General features: G+C 42.3%; 1 protein-coding gene across 1 annotated transcript in view; it reads right to left on the bottom strand.

The window, feature by feature from the left end:
- psmd1 (proteasome 26S subunit, non-ATPase 1) overlaps positions 1–19,684 on the bottom strand; it is a 120,763-nt gene that overhangs the window by 78,098 nt on the left and 22,981 nt on the right. The window contains exons 8-16 of the mRNA XM_041211958.1: positions 15,706–15,932; positions 13,987–14,053; positions 12,084–12,221; positions 11,911–11,999; positions 11,067–11,145; positions 3,741–3,914; positions 3,022–3,133; positions 1,748–1,944; positions 848–943 (exon numbers count right to left, since the gene is read on the bottom strand). Of these exons, the coding sequence (XP_041067892.1) occupies positions 848–943; positions 1,748–1,944; positions 3,022–3,133; positions 3,741–3,914; positions 11,067–11,145; positions 11,911–11,999; positions 12,084–12,221; positions 13,987–14,053; positions 15,706–15,932 (1,179 nt within the window). The remainder of the gene's footprint in view (positions 1–847; positions 944–1,747; positions 1,945–3,021; positions 3,134–3,740; positions 3,915–11,066; positions 11,146–11,910; positions 12,000–12,083; positions 12,222–13,986; positions 14,054–15,705; positions 15,933–19,684) is intronic.

The following is a 19,684-nucleotide window of genomic DNA, read 5'->3' as shown; positions in this document are numbered from 1 at the left end:
GAACACAAATTAACTCTACCAAATGACCAGTGGATAAAGGTAGTTCTCAATGCACCTCTAAAAAATCTGGATCAGAAAGTCAAAGTTTAGTTCTTGGCTTGTGGTGACTTGAGCAGTAATTGGTTGACATCAATTGGACTTGAGAGTTCACATGCTAAGGAAGCTTGTGGGTTGGGGAAATGAGAAAACAGTCGGGGTTCACCTCCTGATTCCTCTCCTGTGACTCCTTTTGCAAAGTGCATACGTATATAAGTGAAAATAGAATTAAGTCTGGGGGTGATGCTATGTACTCAGTGCAGCATTCAGAGACGGCTACACACATTAAGATGCTTTCTTTCAGATGAGACATTAAACCTCTCTGCCTCCTCAAGTAGATGTAAAAGATCCCATGGCATTGCTTCAAAGAGCTTGGGAGTTCTCCCAGTATCCTAGCAAATATTTATTCCTTAGTTAGCATCACTAAAAACAGACTCATTACCTCATTGCTGTTTGTGGGATCTTGTTGTGTGAAAATTGGCTGTATTTCCTACATTACAACAATGCATATTCAAAAGTACTTCAACAGTACTTCATAGCTGTAATTCATTTTGGAATCTCAAGGCCCTGAAAAGCACTACAAAAAAGCAAATTATTTCTTTCTTATGACTGCTTAATCTGTCTAGACTTACATATGGAGCATGGTTAAGAGGAGGATGCTAGTGCCCTTGTACCCAGACTCTAAGAATCAGTACCTTCAAGAAAGGTGAAGTGGTGAAAAGCAACAATCATCCAACAGGTTACAGTAGAACAAAATAACATGTTAAATAATTTTTTTTGATTTTCTTAAAATTATAATGTCTTTTCTTACAGCAACATGCAGCAGTCTTCTGATTGCTTTATTATTCCCGGAACCACAATATGCCATTGCAACAGTGTACATTCCAGAACGTCTGAGAATGGGGTCCTGTACAGATCACAAGTGCCCAGAAAATACATCAATCACAAAACACAAGTATAATTAGTGTGTACAACAGTTACTGAATAAAAAAATGCAAGACTAAACTCTTCTCTGAACAACTGAAAGTACTTAATTGTAACTAAATAGTCTGGCATTTTACTTGATTAACTTAGGATCTCCATGTGCATTTACAAAGAACTTTCCTCAAGAGATTAAATAGGTGGATTATGGTACATGGACTAGCTGGAACATGGGCCTTTGGAAGAAGTGGATTGGGTGCATCAAGTTAGTTTCATCTATTACTTGTTTGTTATAATTATTCTTACCACCAACTGTCTAAAAGGAAAATTCATCTCTCTTTGCAATATTTGTAGAAAACACATTTTTTTATTTAAAGACAATGCAAAATAAAAAAAAATGCTCAACTAGTAATCATCACCATTAGCTAGCACAAACTGATGGTCTCAAGTACAAGCAAACACGTGATGATTATCCATTGTTGGCTTCCAGAACTAAAGTGCTATTTTACCTACACTTAAAGGCCAGAATTTTCCCGTCAGCAATTTGGGGGCGGGGCTCATTTCAGCGGCAGGGGTCGGCTGTCTGCCTGCCGCCGAGGCCCGCACACCCAAGGGCAAAATTTTGCCCAAAACTTTTATTTGAAATGTACAGAAAACAAGCTTTGACACTACTGTAAATTCTATAATGCACAAGCCATGACAGCTCACTCAGATCCCACCAATTAATACAAAAAGAAATTAGATGAAGAAATATTTTGGGGGGGAGAAAGCTACCAATGTTTACCCTTACCTTATCTCTACAAAGACTCTCAATCAGAGCATCTGCTTCTTCCATTCTGCCATACATCACCATGGCAATGCCTACAGCCAAGCCACGAAGAATCTTTTCATGCTGGGTTTCCTGAGCGTAACCCACCATATCCTCAATTGCTTGGGCTGACTTTGAGCCTAGCATGACGAGTCCCAGTGCCAGACCAGCTGCCTCACCTGAAGAGGACAGGAAAATTAACATAGTAAATGGAAAGTCAGGACATAAAAATATTGTTACTCTAATAATAAAAATGCGAAAATATTTTTTTCTCCCCAAATCAGAGAGATTAGAGTTTTGTCTTAAATCTACCCATCACTGATGGATCAACGGTTCTAAAATTAGTTTGCAAATCACATGCTTTCCAATTCAGGGCTGTTTTACACACCACAAAGAACAGGAAGTTCCGACTTAAGAAAGATAAAATGTTCTGGTAAAATGGATCACCATAAAATTATTCTGCTGTCTAAGGGCATTTGCACGGAGATAGGTGCTGCAAAATATTTTTGGAAAAAATGTTTACTATTGTAATGGAAAAGTACAAGTGAATCAGTGAACAAGCACATTTTTGAGACACCAATATATGTACATATTCCCCTTGAATCAAACTGTTCGTTGGTGAAAACAGTCCAGAGATGATCCTCTCCCTTCGTTGGGAGGCAAGTAAACTTTTCACTCAGTATTTTCACACAGAATGTTAGATATGAACATGTGATGGAACCCACTTCACACCACTAGTGGTGAAGTATGCTTGGAATTCAAAATGTGCGTATACAACCTCTTGTTCTCAATGCAAATAGCTAAGATGCTTATCTACACTATCATGATAGCAAGTTGCAAATTAACAGTAAGCCTTTTAATTTGTTTGTAAAGCAAGCAAACTAGCATTTGAACCAAATGCAAACTCTAAGAAAGCAGCAGTTACAACAAAATTCAAAGTGGGCTTGTATCCAGAACAAAAATGAAAGTAGATCATCTGTTGCACATACATCATCGAGCACCAAACAGTATGTAATACGGCTCAGCAACAAACAGCATATTACTATTCAGGAAGTCCAATCTTTTGCTCATTCTGCATGGCAATGGTTGTTGAGATGATTTTTAAATTTTTGGAGGGAGAAAGATGTGGAAAAGGAATTCAGAATCACTAGAATGAAAATCATGACGTATTTAGCAGCATAGCAGTGTAACAAACACACCACATATCTTTTAACTTTTTGCTATTTTATTTGGGACAAAGTTTGTTGCTTCCATACCAGTAACAGCATCATCCTGGTACAAGTTTGTTTTGAGCAGGTCATAGACATCCTGTCGAGCAGTACCTAGTGCAGCCAAACCAAGACCAAGGCACCCACCATGACGTACAATCTACAGGTGAAAAAAGTGTCAAAATCAACTCCTTCGAAAAACAGGCAGTAAAATGAAACTAACTAATACTATTTTGCAAACTACCCTAGAAACAAATGCTTCTAAGATGCCAAATTTATGACAACAGGTAACTTTTTTTAAAATCATCTTAAGTTAACACTGGAAATGCAGATCCTTCCAAGGACAGGGTCATGTTTTAGGTGGAGGCTTGTGCCACAAATTAAACTAACCTATGGTTAGACCAACTTAAACCAAGTTGGCACAGCAGTTTAGAAATATTAGTTCAAGTTCTCTATGGTGGCAAACTGAAGCTGATTTTTAAGAAGATTTAATATTTGTCTGCTACTATAAATTGGTAAATGAAGAATCAACTCAACCTGTATAGCAACAGAAAGGACAGTTAATAATGTACACTACTGTTTGCACATATAAAGCCACATATATGTCCTGTTAATAACCCATATCTGGCCCAGTGTATTTGAATAAGTGATGATCACTGAGTGCAAGGTTTTTACAATTTTGTGGTTATTGTGGCTCAGTTAGAATTCTGACCGCAAGAGTTTTTGTTATGCATAGTTTACCACCTTTAAATGCATTTAACACTTACGTCATTGCTTGCATTCTTTAGCTGGTTGAGCAAATATTCTATGATGTCGCCACCATGATTTGCATGGATGAGACCGAGGGCATACAGACCTCCTCCCTCCTGATAAGCTGAGCCAGGTGAAGAGTCCTTGGGTAAATATGTTGCCATTAACTGCAAGGCCTCCTTTTCATGACCCTAGAGAAGAAACAGAATTCCACATTGTAGATTTCAGAGAAATATTACCTTAAAAAGTACAAATATACATGTGCATTTTCATTATTTCTCTCATAGCAAATCTTCCGAGGAATATCAAGAGCAGTAGCTTAATTAAACAAGTTACACAATGTTCAGATATAATGACATTGATACACATATAAATGACATGATTTGGTTGGAATGAAGGAGCAGAGGTGCCTTAACGAGTAACTCTTTCGAGTACAAACCCGTTTCCATCTGTTTCAGATGAAGTTACATTGTTTCATAGTTTGCCATTGTGAGAGTTGAACTCTTGATAATCTTTTAAATGAAAACCAAATCAACAAAATTGGGATAAATCAGGCACAGCCCCTAATTCAGGTCAGCTGTAAAACCAAGGACAAAAGTTTAAAGGAACCTTACAAACTTTAAATCAAAATGTGATTAAAGGGGTCAACAAAACACCCCAGTCCCCGCGGTGCCCACCGAGCACGGAAGGCCTCGAGAGTGCCAGCAGACACCGCGGGCTCCCTCTCCAGGGACATACGGCAGCGAACATAGCTGCGGAAGAGGGACAAACAATCGGGTGGGACTCCCCCGTCGATCGCCCGCTGCCTGGACCTGTTAATGGCCAACTTGGCCAGGCCCAGGAGCAGGTTCACGAGGAGGTCCTCCTCCTTCCCGACCCCCTTCCGCACCGGGTGCCCATAGATCAGGAGCGTGGGGCTGAAGTGCAAACAAAACATCAATAAAAGGTTTTTCAAATAACTAAAAAGGGAGTGCAGCCTACAGCACCCTATGTATACATGGTCCACGGACTCCACAAGACCGCAAAAAGGGCACATGTCCTGAGAGTCCGTGAACCTATGCATCCTCTTATAGGGGACTGCTGCATGCAACACCCTCCAACCCAGGTCCCCGATAGAAAGGGGGAGGACACCTCCGTAGAGGGCTTCCCATCGGGGGCCTCCGCCGCCGGACAGCAACAAGGCACGCCAGGGCGTGTCCGGTCGACGGACAAGGGCGAGAAAATGGAAGGTGTGCAGCAGCAGTCCATACAAAAAGCCCCTTTTTGCCGTGCCAAAAGGCACGGAGGGCATGTCCCCGAGGCGGCTCATATTGCGGGGCACCAGCACCCGAGGGAGGGTTCGGGGCTTGGGGCCAATGTGGAATTCTGTCCGAACAGGGGAACGTTCAGACGGAAGACCACCGCGCACCTGGGCCACCTCAAGACCCAAAATAACGACGGGTCCGAGCACGACCGTTCTCAGGTCTTGGATGGCATCGGCTGCGACCTGGACACTCACAGACGCGTGTCGCGCCAACTCCTGCGGGAGCATCCAGCCCAGTCCTCCGCCACCCAGCAGGTCCCCGATCCTGGTCACCCCTGCGGCCACAGCCCTCCTCTCCGCCAACCACTGAAAAGGACGGAGGGGCGGATTCCTGAGCAGCGGCTCTTTGACGATAGCCGCTACTCCTGACGGGGGAGAGCTGCGTCGCGAGGCGACCACTTTCCAGACTTTGATCAGGTCCTGGTAAAAGACCGGCAACGCCTGCAAGGAGCCACCGAGGCCCAGCTGTTCTATAAACAGGAGCTGCACGTCATAATTCAGGCCGTGCACCTGACGGAAGAAATACGTCGTCAGGAACATGTTTTCCATCTGTTTCAGATGAAGTTACATTATTTCATAGTTTGCCATTGTGAGATTTGAACTCTTGATAATCTTTTAAATGAAAACCAAATCAACAAAATTGGGATAAATCAGGCACAGCCCCTAATTCAGGTCAGCTGTAAAACCAAGAACAAAGTTTAAAGGAAACTTACAAACTTTAAATCAAAATGTGATTAAAGGGGTCAACAAAACACCCCAGTCCCCGCGGTGCCCACCGAGCACGGAAGGCCTCGAGAGTGCCAGCAGACACCGCGTGCTCCTTCTCCAGGGACATCCGGCAGCGAACGTAGCCGCGGAAGAGGGACAAACAATCGGGCGGGACTCCCCCGTCGATCGCCTGCTGCCTGGACCTGTTAATGGCCAACTTGGCCAGGCCCAGAAGCAGGTTCACGAGGAGGTCCTCCTCCTTCCCGACCCCCTTCCGCACCGGGTGCCCATAGATCAGGAGCGTGGGGCTGAAGTGCAAACAAAACATCAATAAAAGGTTTTTCAAATAACTAAAAAGGGAGTGCAGCCTACAACACCCTATGTATACATGGTCCACGGACTCCACAAGACCGCAAAAAGGGCACATGTCCTGAGAGTCCGTGAACCTATGCATCCTCTTATAGGGGACTGCTGCATGCAACACCCTCCAACCCAGGTCCCCGATAGAAAGGGGGAGGACACCTCCGTAGAGGGCTTCCCATCGGGGGCCTCCGCCGCCGGACAGCAACAAGGCACGCCAGGGCGTGTCCGGTCGACGGACAAGGGCGAGAAAATGGAAGGTGTGCAGCAGCAGTCCATACAAAAAGCCCCTTTTTGCCGTGCCAAAAGGCACGGAGGGCATGTCCCCGAGGCGGCTCATATTGCGGGGCACCAGCACCCGAGGGAGGGTTCGGGGCTTGGGGCCAATGTGGAATTCTGTCCGAACAGGGGAACGTTCAGACGGAAGACCACCGCGCACCTGGGCCACCTCAAGACCCAAAATAACGTCGGGTCCGAGCACGACCGTTCTCAGGTCTTGGATGGCATCGGCTGCGACCTGGACACTCACAGACGCGCGTCGCGCCAACTCCTGCGGGAGCATCCAGCCCAGTCCTCCGCCACCCAGCAGGTCCCCGATCCTGGTCACCCCTGCGGCCACAGCCCTCCTCTCCGCCAACCACTGAAAAGGACGGAGGGGCGGATTCCTGAGCAGCGGCTCTTTGACGATAGCCGCTACTCCTGACGGGGGAGAGCTGCGTCGCGAGGCGACCACTTTCCAGACTTTGATCAGGTCCTGGTAAAAGACCGGCAACGCCTGCAAGGAGCCACCGAGGCCCAGCTGTTCTATAAACAGGAGCTGCACGTCATAATTCAGGCCGTGCACCTGACGGAAGAAATACGTCGTCAGGAACATGTTTTCCATCTGTTTCAGATGAAGTTACATTATTTCATAGTTTGCCATTGTGAGATTTGAACTCTTGATAATCTTTTAAATGAAAACCAAATCAACAAAATTGGGATAAATCAGGCACAGCCCCTAATTCAGGTCAGCTGTAAAACCAAGGACAAAAGTTTAAAGGAAACTTACAAACTTTAAATCAAAATGTGATTAAAGGGGTCAACAAAACACCCCAGTCCCCGCGGTGCCCACCGAGCACGGAAGGCCTCGAGAGTGCCAGCAGACACCGCGTGCTCCTTCTCCAGGGACATCCGGCAGCGAACGTAGCCGCGGAACAGGGACAAACAATTGGGCGGGACTCCCCCGTCGATCGCCCGCTGCCTGGACCTGTTAATGGCCAACTTGGCCAGGCCCAGGAGCAGGTTCACGAGGAGGTCCTCCTCCTTCCCGACCCCCTTCCGCACCGGGTGCCCATAGATCAGGAGCGTGGGGCTGAAGTGCAAACAAAACATCAATAAAAGGTTTTTCAAATAACTAAAAAGGGAGTGCAGCCTACAACACCCTATGTATACATGGTCCACGGACTCCACAAGACCGCAAAAAGGGCATGTGTCCTGAGAGTCCGTGAACATATGCATCCTCTTATTATAAGGGACTGCTGCATGCAACACCCTCCAACCCAGGTCCCCGATAGAAAGGGGGAGGACACCTCCGTAGAGGGCCTCCCATTGAGGGCCTCCGCCGCCGGACGGCAACAAGGCACGCCAGGGCGTGTCCGGTCGACGGACAAGGGCGAGAAAATGGAAGGTGTGCAGCAGCAGTCCATACAAAAAGCCCCTCTTTGCTGTGCCAAAAGGCACAGAGGGCATGTCCCCGAGGCGGCTCATATTGCGGGGCACCAGCACCCGAGGGAGGGTTCGGGGCTTGGGGCCAATGTGGAATTCCGTCCGAACAGGGGAACGCTCAGACGGAAGACCACCGCGCACCTGGGCCACCTCAAGACCCAAAATAACGTCGGGTCCGAGCACGACCGTTCTCAGGTCTTGGATGGCATCGGCTGCGACCTGGACACTCACAGACGCGCGTCGCGCCAACTCCTGCGGGAGCATCCAGCCCAGTCCTCCGCCACCCAGCACGTCCCCGATCCTGGTCACCCCTGCGGCCACAGCCCTCCTCTCCGCCAACCACTGAAAAGGACGGAGGGGCGGATTCCTGAGCAGCGGCTCTCTGACGATAGCCGCTACTCCTGACGGGGGAGAACTGCGTCGCGAGGCGACCACTTTCCAGACTTTGATCAGGTCCTGGTAAAAGACGGGCAACGCCTGCAAGGAGCCACCGAGGCCCAGCTGTTCTATAAACAGGAGCTGCACGTCATAATTCAGGCCGTGCACCTGACGGAAGAAATACGTCATCAGGGCACACCATCTCGGAGGAGGCTCAACGTAGAGGTATCGCTGCAGGGTCTGAAGGCGGAAAGTCGCCACCTGTGTGCGTAGGCACATAAAGATGTAACTCTTTTGAGTACAAACCAATTTCCATCTGTTTCAGATGAAGTTACATTGTTTCATAGTTTGCCACTGTGAGATTTGAACTCTTGATACTCTTTTTGAGTAAACCTGTTTCCATCTGTTTCAGATGAAGTTACATTGTTTCATAGTTTGCCATTGTGAGATTTGAACTCTTGATCTGGGGGTTACAAACCCAGTACCATAACCACTTGGCTATTTAGGCCAAGCTGCCTTAATGAGTAGATATACACATCATTAAAGCATGATAATTGCAAGTAATTAAGACCATTAAAAAGGCAAATAGAATCCTTAGCTTTGCATCAACAAGACATAGAATGTAAAAATAAGAAAAGTAATGCTGGACTAGTGCAAGACTTTAGTTAGGCAACAGCTGAAATACTGCATACAATATTTGGCAATCCATTATAGGAAGGACGTAAAAGTAATGGAAGAGATGCAACATGGGTTCACCAGGATGATACCAAGGTTTAGAGGTTGCAATTATAAGAGAGATTTCAGCAACTGGAGATTTTTCCACTGGAGCTTGCAAACACTGTTTTTAGGAAGAGTAACCAGATTTATCATCCAAGGTCATGATAGAATAGGGTATAGTAATGATGGCCTGTTTCCACTTGTTCGGAAAAGCAGAAGATGCCTGGTGAAACCTATGAATGAATCATTAATAAATTACCTAATGGAAGTGGGGCAAATGAGGAATGAGTTATTCGCAGATAACTTCCATTCCCAATTTGACTTTAAAATACACAAATTAACCAATAGAACACACTTGTCAAAATCCAAAGTAATTTTGAATTTTGAAAACCATTTACCTAGCCCTCTCCACTTGGCAGCTGACAATTTCCACTAAAACGACAATCCAGGAAATTCAGTGATGTGCATGCTATTTTATCTTCTCTGTCACCTCCTCTCCCCCCCCCCCACCAAAAAAAAAGACATAAAATCCTTCAAAAATTTGACATGCAATGAGAATGAGAGAGAAAAGCATGAGAGAGGAAGGACTAGGGTAAGGTTAATGAATTTGACTTGGCAGAATTCACTCTCTTCGGTAATTTATGGATCGGGTATGAAACTACATTAGTATTGCACCACAACAATTTACATTTATCTAGCACCTTTAATGCTTAAAATTGCACCAGAGCAGTTCATAAAGACATAAGGATTAAAACAGACATGAGGAAAAATATATATATATTGACCCAGTGCTTTATCAGATAGTCCTCAGAATTTTATTCTAACTGCAGACCACAAAAAAGTAAATATTTTACTTGGCAAAATAATGAGTGATAGAAAATGTAGGCTATAGCAATGTAATTTTGTGCTGTGAATAACCTAAGTGTAGGACTGCAAATGGCAAGAATTTTGAAGGTGCCTACATAGGAAATAATCGATTCATAGGGTGTAGTTAAGATAGCAGATACAAAGGATAGAGAGAAGAAATAAATCTTTGCGATCTTTGTTATTAGATGGAGGCAGTGTTTCATAAGAACATAAGAAATAGAAGCAGGTGTAGACCATATGGCCCTTTTGAACTTGGTCCACCATTCAATATGATCATGGCTGGTCTTTCGCCCCCACTCCATTTTCCTGTCTACTCCCCATATCCCATGATTCCCGAGAGACCAAAGCCCTCTTTACCTCAGCCCCAAATCGACACTCAATGGAGTGCCACAACTCCAAAGATCCACAAACTTGAGGAAGAAATTTCTCAATCTCAATCCTAAATGATTGTCCCCTTATGCTGAAGCTGTATTCGTTTGTTCCAGATACCCCAGCCATGGGAAGCACCTCTCAGTGTCCACCAGGCCAAGCTCCTTCATCTTCTTCGTTTCAATGAGATCATCTCTCATTGATCTAATTTCCAGCCTGTATAGGTTCAACTTACTCAGCTTCTCATCATAGGACAGCCTTCTCATCCCAGCAACCAATTCAACGTTAAGATTTTACTATGCTTCATCAACATAATATTTGTAATTCTATTATAATTTGATTTACAGATAGCGTGTCTCAAATATGGCTGTACAAAAAACCAGACATTTTTAGAATGTGCCATGCATTAATTTTAAAGCAAAATAAAATAAAACTTGACAATTCGGCTAGGTGCTGCATTGGCGCGGTGTGGTACCAAACTAGTTATCTGCTTTGCTGATTGTGTGCCGGTCTCCTCCTGTGTTCCAAGCAATCCTTGACTCCACCTAACACAGCTTGGTCCAAACTGCTCTCAGCCTGAACTTCCCGAGCCGAATTCCGGCAACCTCAGTCCAGAGGTTGCTGGTTTTGAGACACTGTGCCTGTAATATCCCCTTATGTGGCTCAGTGACAGACTTTGTTTTGTAATGCTCTTCTAAACCACCTGGGGACGTTAGCACATTAAAGGCGCTATATAAATACCGATTGCTGTTATTAATGACAGAAAAAAATGCATGAGATTGTGAAAAGAGAAATAGTGCAAAAAGAGAAACAAAAGAAAAAATACCAATTGGTCTGGTTACGGTAAAAATCGGAAAAAAACTCAGAGCAAAATTTAGAGCAGCTTATTTAAGATCCAGCTCCTTGTTCTTCCTGAGACGAAACTGCAATTAGTTACCTTGTGGATGACTCCCAGACTGGCTGTTGCTGTAAACTTAGCCCAGTTGGTGGCTCTTGCCAACCATTCAAGATTCTCCCTAGAAAACAAAATAATTAAATTGTGAATCTGACGCTTCCCTCACAATGTATTCCCACTTATCATCACTTTTGCATTAGTTTAATCTGTTCCTTCTCCTCCCTTACCTACAGGTACAGGGACTAAATGCAGCACCTGGATTGTCACTCTCATCATCAGCCAATTCAGCAGACTAAGAACCAAACCTGGGTTAGTTTCAGTCTGGATGGTTCAACTACTCACTGGGTAAACTCTCAGCCACATTATGTGAAGCTGCAATTCATTTCAGCAAAATGAGAAACAAAAGAAAAACAGAGTTCTGATGAAAGATCACAGACCTGAAACATTTAAATGTTCTCTCCACAGATGCTGTCTGACCTGCTAAGTATATCTAGCATTTTCTGCTTTTTATTTCAGATTTCCAGCATCTGCAGTATTTTTGATTTTATATTGTAGTATTGAAAAGAAAAAGAACTATGCTGGTGAATTCTCATATATGAAGGACAAACAAGCAGGAAATAATTTTCATTCTGGCAAATTTTCACAATTTGTAATTGACAGCCTATTACGATGCACATCAAGGTACCTTCCAAAGCAAAATAATGATCACATGCAAATTCTCCACAACCCATTAGGTTTTTCTATCCCAACCAACAATACATTAAGAATTCTGCAGCATTATTACCTGTGGATTTAAGATTTAGCTATGTTGCCATTGTCCTTACAAAACTATATTTTGTTTAATCTCACTACTTAACAAATAAACTTATATTGCATTTTGATTTACCTGAGAAACTGGTCACTCGTTGTTCCACAATGCATGAAAGAATTGGCAATCACGGTAGCTGTATGACAAACTGAATTTCTGACTGCATCCTAGCAAATAGATAAATTTTAATAAGTTACATTACAAAAGTGGCTACTCAAATTCTAAAATGAATGTTAAATGCAGTTTCTTACCTTTGTGTTCTTTAATATCATAAGATCTGTGTTATTGCTTCCTATTAAAAACTGTAAATGTAACTCAATAGACATTTCGCCACTGAGTATTTTTATCATTTTTGTGTTCTGATCCTGCAAGGCCTTGGACTCTGCAGTCTGAAAAATAAAATACAAACCTCTGACTATCAAAAGCATTGAGAGCATTTTAAAACAACATTCAGTACATGTTTCTAGAATCTACAAGATTCCATACATTTATGTGCTTGAGAAAGGAAAGTTGCAGAACCTATATAAACTTCTTCTTAAAATACCCATTTGAGTTGAAAATCGCTGAGATTCTCAGGGTTACAAGTTCCTTTTTCCTTTTATCCACTTATTTCCTCCCCACCATCAAAATGCTGTGCCTCACATACTGAAACAGCTTTTCCCTGCTCTGATTCCAGGAATAATCTTTCCCCTATTGGACACACAAAAGCGAAGGTAGGTGGGAAGGTTCCACTCAATGTCAGCTCCACTCAAAAAAAGAATGAATGAAAAAATCTCCACTTGTTTGAATCTCTGGATTGGACCACAGTTTTGAATGCTTCAATACGCCAACAAATAATGTTAGGTAACTATCACGATTTGCATTGCACAAAATATAAGACTTCTTACTAGAATACATAATTATTTTGCATATTTTACTTTGTAGTTAGCGAAACAAGAAGTAAAATACCCTATCTCAAATAATTATCACCATTTGCTGCCTTGCCCATCATCCACAATAGCACACATATTGATTGAAAGTGCAGATTCATTGACAAGATAGTGATTTCCAAAACTGGTCAGTGGTCAAAACAAAAATAGAACCTTCGCTAATGAAAACCATTAGGTGTGAGCGTGTACCCACAATTCTCCACACACTTTTTTCCAGTTCAAAATACATGGAAATATCGAGTTTTCATGGGCAAAAATGGAGTTTGAATGTTTCAAATTGAAGTCTGGCACCTTCCTAGGTTTGGTGATGTCAGTCGCTCTTATAAATGGTCTCAGCATCTTTCCTGGGTGTTGACTGACACTACCCTGTATCTACTTGCATAATAGCGCAACCCAATGATGTAACAAAAGCACCCCCTTGTGATCTGAACTGGTTAACTTAATCCTTTGCAAATGTTTCTTCAATCTGTCCAAAGATAGACCAAACACTTGGTAAGAACAGGGTTAGCAATAAGCTCCTTTAGTGCACTGAACACACAATTCAACCCATATTATATGTCCCTGCACAACAGCAATATATACTAGTCCGCATTAGTGGGTCGTCTTACTTGACATAAACATGATGACTTCTATCCTTCAGGGCTTCTAGCCCTACCATCCCAGCAAGACCTCTCTGAGCTTTCCCTTCAGCAAATCTGACTGCCTCATACTGCCTTAATTTCGAAAAACCTCTGCAAAGGAGATTTTTTTTATAAAAGGGGATGTAGGCACAGACAGGGAGCTGGAGGAATTTCCATTACAATGGATATGAAGTGTTTTTTAATCACTCAGATAAACTAACAGTTTTAGTCTCTGAGGGGGAATTTGGCACAATAAAATACGTTGCATCCTCGTGCTTTTTAAAATATATATATATATATATTTTAATTGAAAAATACAATTAAAAATGCCTGAGTTTCAAATCCTCTCTTTGGAAAAATGGTGAAAATATTCTGAAACATGACGCCAAGCATTTCTCTTCAGACAGAGAACAACAACAGAAAGCCAGGGATTCTGTCTCTGCTATACATCACCCAAATTGGCATTGTAGGAGGGCTCAGACAGTCATCTTGCTTGGGGGACTCATATGGTAGAGAAAGATCCCACAATGGGTGTATAATTTCCCAACAGAAAGGGGCAGGGAAGATAGTGGAGAAACATAATTCAATCCTATCTATCATCTTACCAATTCTGTTGTTTTCGCGGATGCTACTGGAGAGTTTCCCAACTTTTCATCCGTCTCCATAGCTTCACTGGAAGAAGAATTCAAAACTGTTATCAGGAAGAAATATCAGTTGGTTGTCCATTTAAAAAAAATTTACTTTAAGGTGAAACCGCCCCTCTTCTTTGTTCGCTTCATTCTAGGTTCAAAGCTCAGCTATAGAGGAAAGTAACAGTTTTCAGATTTTATCTCTGGGTTTCAACCATGGGCTACAGTAGTTTCCCATTTCTATGTACAGCTAAGTGCAAATGGAGGGTCAGGAAATGTAACATGCGCCAACACAGCCTATAGCAAAACAATAGTCCATTTTTTTAACATTTCAAATATCAATAAACTACACTTGTACTTCCCATTGAATAGTGTTAAATAAACGACATAGCAACAGGAAGATAATGCAACTTGTGTCCAAGTTCTGGAGTGGGGTGTCAATCCACAACTTTTTCCACATAGGAGGCAAGAGTGCTGCCACTAAGCCAAACATGATCCCTTCGCATTTGACAGATTACAGACAGAAAAATAATCAGAACATACTTCTCTACTGCATTTCCCAACTCAATAGAAATGATACAACCTCAAAATGTTCCCACCAGATTTTTATAGACAAGTCACTTTGCTATTTATATGCAATACAGATATGAAGGCTACCGTAGAACATCTCCAAAGACTCAAAAACACTGCAGAGACAAATTTTAGATCAAACTCTGAATGCAGATCCCAACCTATTCTATCAATACTTGAACAAATGCCCTTCTTTTCATTCATTCATGGGACGTGGGCGTCACTGGCTCGGCCAGCATTTATTGCCCATCCCTAATTGCCCTTGTTCAGAAGGCATTTAAGAGTCAACCATATTGCTGTGGGTCTGGAGTCACATGTAGGGCAGACCAGGTAGGAATGGCAGATTTCCTTCCCTGACCTGACCCAGGTGGGTTTTTACAATAATCGACAATGGTTTCATGGCCATCACTAGCCTTTTAATTCCAGATTTTTATTGAATTCAAATTCCACCATCTGCCGTGGCAGAATTCGAACCCGGGTCCCCGGAGCATTTTCCTGGGTCTCTGGATTACTAGTCCAGCGACAATACCACTATACCCTTTCGCTATGCACAAATCAAAATATTAGCTTGTTTGAGACGCTGTTTGTTACTTAACAGCTATTTCAACCACTGTTACATGCCTACTCATTGGTAAGTGAGAAATCACAGTTGTTGATACACTAAAAAAATTTCAATAGGTTACATATAGTGTCATTGTCTTAACAAAAGTTCGAAACTATACTTTACTGTTCCAAGTGGTGCTTTTTTCCCCAAATTATTTAATTGGGTGTAGACATCAAAGGTGGTGGTGTGCCACCTTCTTGAACCACTGCAGTAGGTGTGGGGAAGGTACTCCCAGAAGTGCACTTTTAGCAGTTTCTTGAAACAGAGGCAGGTAGGGTTTTTTCCCCCAGTAGCTCTGCCTTTTTTTAAAAGTTAGAAAAAAAGAAAATAAATCTGGAAGACATGACTGTCTTTTACTCATTACTTTCGTGTGGAATCAAAAGAATTTGTTCAAGTTTTTGTCATGCTTTATGCATATCAACATTGTTACTGAACAATTACTGCAAGTTTATCAATATATAGCCAATAACCAGAAAATTCAATTAAGCTCGTATCCACTATGACTTTGTGTGCATCTTTACCTTTCTTTCTCAGCAGTTGGCACAGTCCCCGTGTTTGTAGAACCTGGTACAACAGCAATGGGAGTGCCTACAGTCTTCAGGTTCTGGATAACACTAGAAAGGAATTGTTGGCTGGCGCTCTCATACAAGTCAAAACAGATCTGATAGGCCATCAGTAAGTTGTCCTCCTTTACCAGCTTTTCCAAGATATCACTTACTGCCTGGGGATCATCCAGGAAAATTAGGCACTGTAGAAACAAAACTACAGAAGTTAAATCAAATCTCATTTGCAACAGCCTAACAGCATGCCTGAAATTTTAGCTACAGGTTCAATTCAGGCAAATCTGTAGTAGCACAAGTGCGCCACCTGCTGGCATTTAAACACAACTTCAGCACTGTCGGAAATGACTTACCAATTTGTAGTCATGATTTTAAATGGGGATGGTAATTCTCTTAAGTGGCAAATGTTGAAAAAAAAACTTCTAGGGCAAACTTACTTCTACAAGAACTTTAAATTTGAAAATACGTATCTTATCTGCACTAAACATTTGCTAGGAACACCACATTAGCAGGAGCAGCTAGAGGGAAAACAATAACAATGAAGAAAGAATACAGGTACCATTATACCACAGAGTATATTCAATAAGCTACCATCAAGTGGGAAAGATATAGAGGAACAAATTTACAAGGAAACTACAAGAGGCACAAGAACAATAGAATGGTTATAATGGGAGACTTTAATTATCCGAACACAGAGTGGAATAGTAGTATTGTAAAGGGCCAAGGGCATGAGTATAGGAAGTATGCTCAGGAAAATATTTGAGATCACTGTTTCTCGCCCAACAAGGAAGGAGACACTGCTAGATCTGGTACTGGGGAATGAAGTGGGTCAAGCATCAGTAGGGGAACATTCAGGGATAATGATCATAGTATCATAAGGTTTAGTTAGCTATGAAAAAAGCATAGGAGCGATCCAGATGGAAATAATTGAGGGAGGGACAGTTTTAATGGGGTGAGAACATATCTGGTTTAGATAAATTCGAATCAAAGATGGCCTGGCCAGAAGACAAGAAATAGGGACAGGAGTAGACCAATGGCGCATTGAGCCTGCTCCATCATTCAATACAATCATGGTTATTTTGAGCTTCAACTCCACTTTCCCACCTGCTCCCCATATTCGTCGATTCCTTGAGACACGAAAAACCTGTCCATCCCAACCTTAAATGTATTCAATAATGGAGGATACACAACCCACTGGGGTAGAGAATTCCAAAATTCTAAGCACTTCGAATGAAGTAATTTCTCCTCACCTCAGTCCTAAATGATCGGCCTCTTATCCAATGACTATGCCATCGTGTTTTAGAATCCCCAGCCTGCAGAAAAAAATCTGTGTCTACCCTATCATGCCCCTTCAGAATCTTGAATGTTTCAATTAGATTGCCTCTCATTCTTCTAAACTCCAGAGAATATGGGCCCAATTTACTCAATCTCTCCTGGTAAGACAACCCCTCATTCAAGGGACCAATTTAATGACCTTTGCTGTACGGCCTCCAGTGCCAGTATACGTTTCCTTAAACGCGGAGCCCAAAACTGCACACAATATTCCAGACGAGGGCTTACAAAAACCCTTTACAATTGTAGCAAGACTTCTTTATCAAGTACTCCAATCCCCTTGTGATAAAGGACAACGTCACAATTTCCTCCTTAATTGCTTGCTGTACCTGCATGCTGACTTTGTTCCTTGTTTGAACATACCCAATTTTCTTTGAACGTCAACTTTTGCAAAATTCACACCTTTTAAAAGATACTCTGCTTTTCTATCCTCACAACCAAAGTGAATAACTTAACACTTGCCCACATTATACTCCATCTGCCATCTTTTAAAAGGTGTTGTCCACTCACATAATCTGTCATAATCTGTATCTACTTGAAACTTCCCTGTGTCCTCCCCACAGCTTGCATTCCCACCTAGCTTTGTATTATCAGCAAACTTAGATATATTACGCTCTCTTCATCCAAGTCATTAATGTCCCTAGGCAAAATTGTAACAGAATAATGTGCTGCCTTCAAAGAGAGATAGTTTGAGTATAGTCGAGGTACATTCCTACAAGGGAGAAAGATAGGACAAACAAATCTGAAGCTCCTTGGATGACGACAGTGTTAATGAGTAAGATCAAGCAGAAAAAAAGGGTGCATATGATAGGTATCAGGTGGATAATACAATTGAGAATTAGGCTGAATATCAAAAGTTCGAAAGGAAAGTGCAGAAAGAAATGAGAGAAGCAAAGACAGAGTATAAGAAGAGAGAGCAGCTAACATAACAAGGAAGCCAAAAGCCTTCTCTAGGCATATAAATAGTAAAATGTTGGTAAGAGGAGGATTGGGACTGAATAGGGATCTAAACTCTAAAAGGGAATTTATGCATGGAGGCAGTACTTTGCATCTGTCTTTACCAAGGAAGAAAATGCTGCCCAAGTCATAGTGAAAGAGGAGGTAGTTGGAGACACCGGATTGCCAAAAAAGACAGAAAAGGCACAGGAGAGGCTGGCTGATGAGTCACCAGGGCCGGGTGAGGTGCATCCAAAAATAATGAGGGAAGTAAGGAAAGCCAGGACGGATTGGTTAAAGGCAAATCATGCTTGCTTGAGGTTTTAGATAAGATAACAGAGTGGGTTGATGAGGGTAATGTAGTTAATGTTATGCAAAAGGTGTTTGTTAAAGTGCCACATAACAGGCTTGTCAGCAAAGTTGAAGCCCATGTGTTATGATCTCGAGGGAGACCATTGGCTTTTGAAAAGAGAAATTCGAACTCCCAGTTTTCACATTTTAAACAAAAACTTTTACTGTACAAGAATTAAACAAAGCAAGTACTACTAACTTAACAATATATTTCTTAAACCATTATTATATAAATCTGACTATCTTAACAGACCACTTCCTGTTGTTTTTAAATTTCGCCCAAGCGTTCCCCTATACTTTCTAGGATCTTGAAGGTTCTTTCACTTCTTCTGGGACCAAATCAAGGTGTGCCACAGCTCTTAGGAATTCATTTTGATTCTCCTCAGTTTCCTAGTCTGGCATTCCAACTTCTAGAACTCTCTCTCTAAGGATTCCATTACTGGTCTCTTCCACTAGCTTTTTTAGGCAGGTCTGATGGAATTTTTCATGAATTTGGACTTTTCCTTCCGAGCACAGATCCCAATTGCAATGCTTAGTGACTCTAGATGAGGAACACCCCTGATTCCTAATGGTCTGTATGCACCTTGACTGGCTGCCAGCAGATACTCTACTGCCTTCTCGCAGACTTCCAAGCTGACCAATGATTTCTGAGAGAAAGCATACAGATAAATCCAAAACATAAGAAACCTCCCTGCAATCTATCCTCATGGCAATGTGGCACATCTGGGATGTCCCAGATACAGATTTCATTTAATTAACTTCCATTCTGAAACTTGTCCTTTGATCTGAAAAGTGTATGGATACCTTAAGATCTTCCCTTGATATCCTTTGCTTTCAACCTCTCTTTATTCTGGGACCCACACAAATAATTTAACCCCTTACGGAGGAGAACTTTAGACATTTCGCCTCTACCAATACTCAGAAGGGGGCCACCTATTGTTTCCTGTTTTCTCTAATTCTAATCCTTTTAAGTAAACATGGACCATTCTTTGAATAGCAATTACTCTAGGCTTTATCAGTTTTTCAAACCCAGGTTTTTCCATTTACCTTACCCTTCAAAACTTTTAATTTCCCCAAAACTAAAAGGCAGATGCCTAAAACATATAAAACGTGAAATTGCACATTCATAACACACAGAATCAAAGGGACAGTGGCAGCATGGATATGAAGTAGTCTGAATGACAGGAAACAAAGTAGTAAATGGTTGTTCTTCTGCACTGCAGGTAAAATATAGAGGGGATTCCCAGGGGTTGGCATTAGGGCCACTGTTTTTCTGGATCAGGATTAAAGGCCAAGATTTTGGTGTACAAGGCACAATTTC

Source organism: Carcharodon carcharias, chromosome 2, assembly GCF_017639515.1.
Source record: "Carcharodon carcharias isolate sCarCar2 chromosome 2, sCarCar2.pri, whole genome shotgun sequence".
NCBI classification, from domain to species: domain Eukaryota; kingdom Metazoa; phylum Chordata; class Chondrichthyes; order Lamniformes; family Lamnidae; genus Carcharodon; species Carcharodon carcharias.
The sequence above is the reverse complement of the archived record's forward strand: the minus strand, read 5'-3'. Positions and strand labels throughout refer to the sequence as shown.